Raw genomic sequence first — 2,821 nt, forward strand, 5'->3', positions numbered from 1 at the left:
AAGAGTATCAGTCCGGCATGACTAAAGAGTTCGGCCCAGCCTACAGCTCGGTGAAAAGCCAACTCATCAAGCTCTGCTCTCAGGTCGGCATCAAGCTCTACTCTCAGATCGGCAAAGCTTCTTCGGCAAATAGTTCAGCAGTTCGGTCTCAGTATTCGACCGAACTGGGAGATAGTCAACTCATGTCAGAACCTCTCACGTATCTCACACACCCAAGTTCCATCTATTCAGTGGTGTCAAGCAGTCATAAACTCATGCAGGATAGTGGGCCCATGCAGGATCGCTGACCTCCACGATCCACAACACACATATAGTGATGAACGCCACGATCTTAGTTCAGTATAAATAGAACTTAGATCAAATAGATGAGGGGAACTCTCTCTCTCGCTCTCTAGAGATAAAACACAAAATAGCAAGTTTGTAATTGTAAGCTGTAGAAAACAGATCAAGCAATACAATCTTGCCCTCCCTTTTTCCCGTGGACGTAGATTTACTCCAGTAAATCGAACCACGTAAATTCTTTGTGTCGTGATCTGCGTTTTCCAGCATTCTTTACTAACATCGAAAATTCGCGGCTTCATCATCCACCACTGCCGGTATTTTATCTCCATTTATTGGTTCCTTCAAAAAAATACTAAATTTTTGTATTATGAGTTTGTGAGTGTTTTAATTGATTCATTGTTTGGATTTTTAGTGTCTTCAATATATTGATTTTTGTAAATTTGTTTAATTGAGTTTTTAGATATGCCAATTTACGATTTTTTTTTCCTGTGATATTGCTGTGAATTTGTAGTTAATTTGGCTGTTTCGCTTGCAAATAAGTGGCAGCTAAAGGTTGGGCTGCTGGATGCTGATGTTTACGGGCCGTCGATTCCGATGATGATGAAGCTCCATGGGAAGCCTGAAGTGAGTGCAGGTGATGCTTTGATGAACTTTGAAATTATGTACTTTTATTTCATGTTTTGAACTTTGTCACTGTTACTATGAGTGGATGAGTTGATTATCTTAGATTCTTAGTTCGCATGTTTCTTTCATTTTATTAATGTGTGAATTTACAAATTTTGAGTTATGAGCTGTTTTGATGGTGTGGTGCCTCTAGCAGATAAGAAAATGATCCCAATCGAAAACTATGGTGTTAGATGCATGTCGATGGGGTCCCTGGTCGCAGAAGGGGACGCGCTTGTCTGGAGAGGTCCTATGGTAAGTGCAGATTATTTCTCTGCTGGTCATGTTTTCACGATTGCTTATGTTTTTATCAGTTTGGTTTTTTAAAAATGAAGGTTGTTATTTATATAATGATGTCAAATTGCTGATTACAGATCATGTTTTACGATATCAGTTTGGTCAGGAAAACTCGTGGAGAGCATCCTATTGTCTAAGAATCATGCTACAACCATTTTGATATATGTAGATACTGTGTTATCTTTTCAGGTCATGAAAGCACTTGAACAGATGACGAGAGGAGTTGATTGGGGAACGCTAGATGTTCTTGTGGTAGACATGCCACCTGGCACCGGTGATGCTCAGATTTCCATCTCGCAGAGATTGCAATTGTCAGGTAGTTAGGATCTGCCTTTTATTCTCTTTCGATCTACAAGAGTCTATTCCAGCGTGATGAAATTGTTTTTATGTAATCACTTTTCTCGTATTTGTATAATATGATCTAACTGGGAGAATATGCTTTATATCTTCTGATGGATTCGTAAAGTGGATTTTTTTTCATCCGTATTTGGAGTCATGGACAAAATCCAATCTTATCTATCACATTGGGGTTGATGAAGTAGTTGGATTCTCTATGTTCCAATTCAACTTGATGTTTAATTTGATTACATTGCTCATTTATTACATCATTTTTGCTACATGTTAACAGGAGCCGTAATTGTGTCAACTCCTCAAGATGTTGCCTTAATGGATGCTCGAAGAGGTGTTAAAATGTTCTCCCAAGTGAACGTGCCAGTATACCCCTTACCTTCAGTTACAGAATTTGTGTTTCCACAGCTTTCATTCATATATTTTCGCCAAACATGGTGTCCTTAGCATATGGTTGGATAAAAGTTTCACGTATTGCATTGCATTCCTGGACGAGAAAGTAATACTGTGTTAATCATATGTGGAGCAGTGACCTTTCATAAAATAAAGATGATTAGCGATAGATTTTGTTCAATGAAGTTTCCACTTTTTGCAATGCATCGCAGATTTTAGGAATTGTGGAGAACATGAGCTATTTTAAATGTCCGAGCTGTAATGAGGCTCATTACATTTTTGGAAAGGGTGGAGCTCAAAAGACAGCCGATGATATGGGGATGAGGTTTCTTGGTGAGGTATTTCCACTGATTTTGTCACCGGCTGCAATATTCTTTCGAATTATTGCTAGTTACATTATCTACAAGTGAGCTTGAATTCTGTGTTCTTGATCTTTTCTATATTTTAAAACAGATTTATGATACATTCTGGTATATAATCTCTTATAATGTTCCAAACTGTTAATTTGCTCAAGCACTGATCTTTAAATATATCATCGCAGTTGCCACTGGAGACGGGAATACGAAGTGGCTCTGATGAAGGAGTGCCTGTTGTGATATCCAATCCCGAATCTTGTGTATCCCAGGCCTATGGTGATATCTCCCAAAAGATAGTCAGCACACTCGAGCTACTCAACCAGCCACACTCGCGTCCTGAAATAAATCTTTAAGCATGGGGCGTTTCCAGCTACGTCTTCAACTTTTCCTAGATGGTGGCACCAACACTTGCTATCACATTGACACCCAAGCTCCTAAAGACCTCTTAAGGCACGGTGAGAAGATTCGCTTTGACGTCTCTT

General features: G+C 39.2%; 1 protein-coding gene across 1 annotated transcript; it reads left to right on the forward strand.

Annotated features, from left to right (window-relative positions):
* Positions 1 to 579: 579 nt before the first annotated feature.
* On the forward strand, positions 580 to 2,821 carry LOC121751127 (iron-sulfur protein NUBPL-like). The gene is made up of 7 exons (XM_042145839.1): positions 580 to 596; positions 794 to 916; positions 1,103 to 1,200; positions 1,432 to 1,558; positions 1,871 to 1,956; positions 2,196 to 2,321; positions 2,525 to 2,821. Exons 2-7 carry the CDS (start codon positions 877 to 879, stop codon positions 2,690 to 2,692), a joined length of 645 nt encoding a protein of 214 aa, XP_042001773.1. The 5' UTR covers positions 580 to 596; positions 794 to 876; the 3' UTR covers positions 2,693 to 2,821.

The sequence above is a fragment of the Salvia splendens genome, chromosome 10 (genome assembly GCF_004379255.2).
Source record: "Salvia splendens isolate huo1 chromosome 10, SspV2, whole genome shotgun sequence".
In the NCBI taxonomy this organism is placed as follows: Eukaryota; Viridiplantae; Streptophyta; class Magnoliopsida; order Lamiales; family Lamiaceae; genus Salvia; species Salvia splendens.

Bases quoted from the DNA above. Each gene is read 5' to 3' on its own strand.
- LOC121751127 (XM_042145839.1), top strand. From the start codon at position 877: ATGATGATGAAGCTCCATGGGAAGCCTGAAGTGAGTGCAG. The intron at 1,957-2,195 runs GTATACCCCTTA...AATGCATCGCAG, and splicing joins TCTCCCAAGTGAACGTGCCA to ATTTTAGGAATTGTGGAGAA. The intron at 2,322-2,524 runs GTATTTCCACTG...ATATCATCGCAG, and splicing joins GGATGAGGTTTCTTGGTGAG to TTGCCACTGGAGACGGGAAT.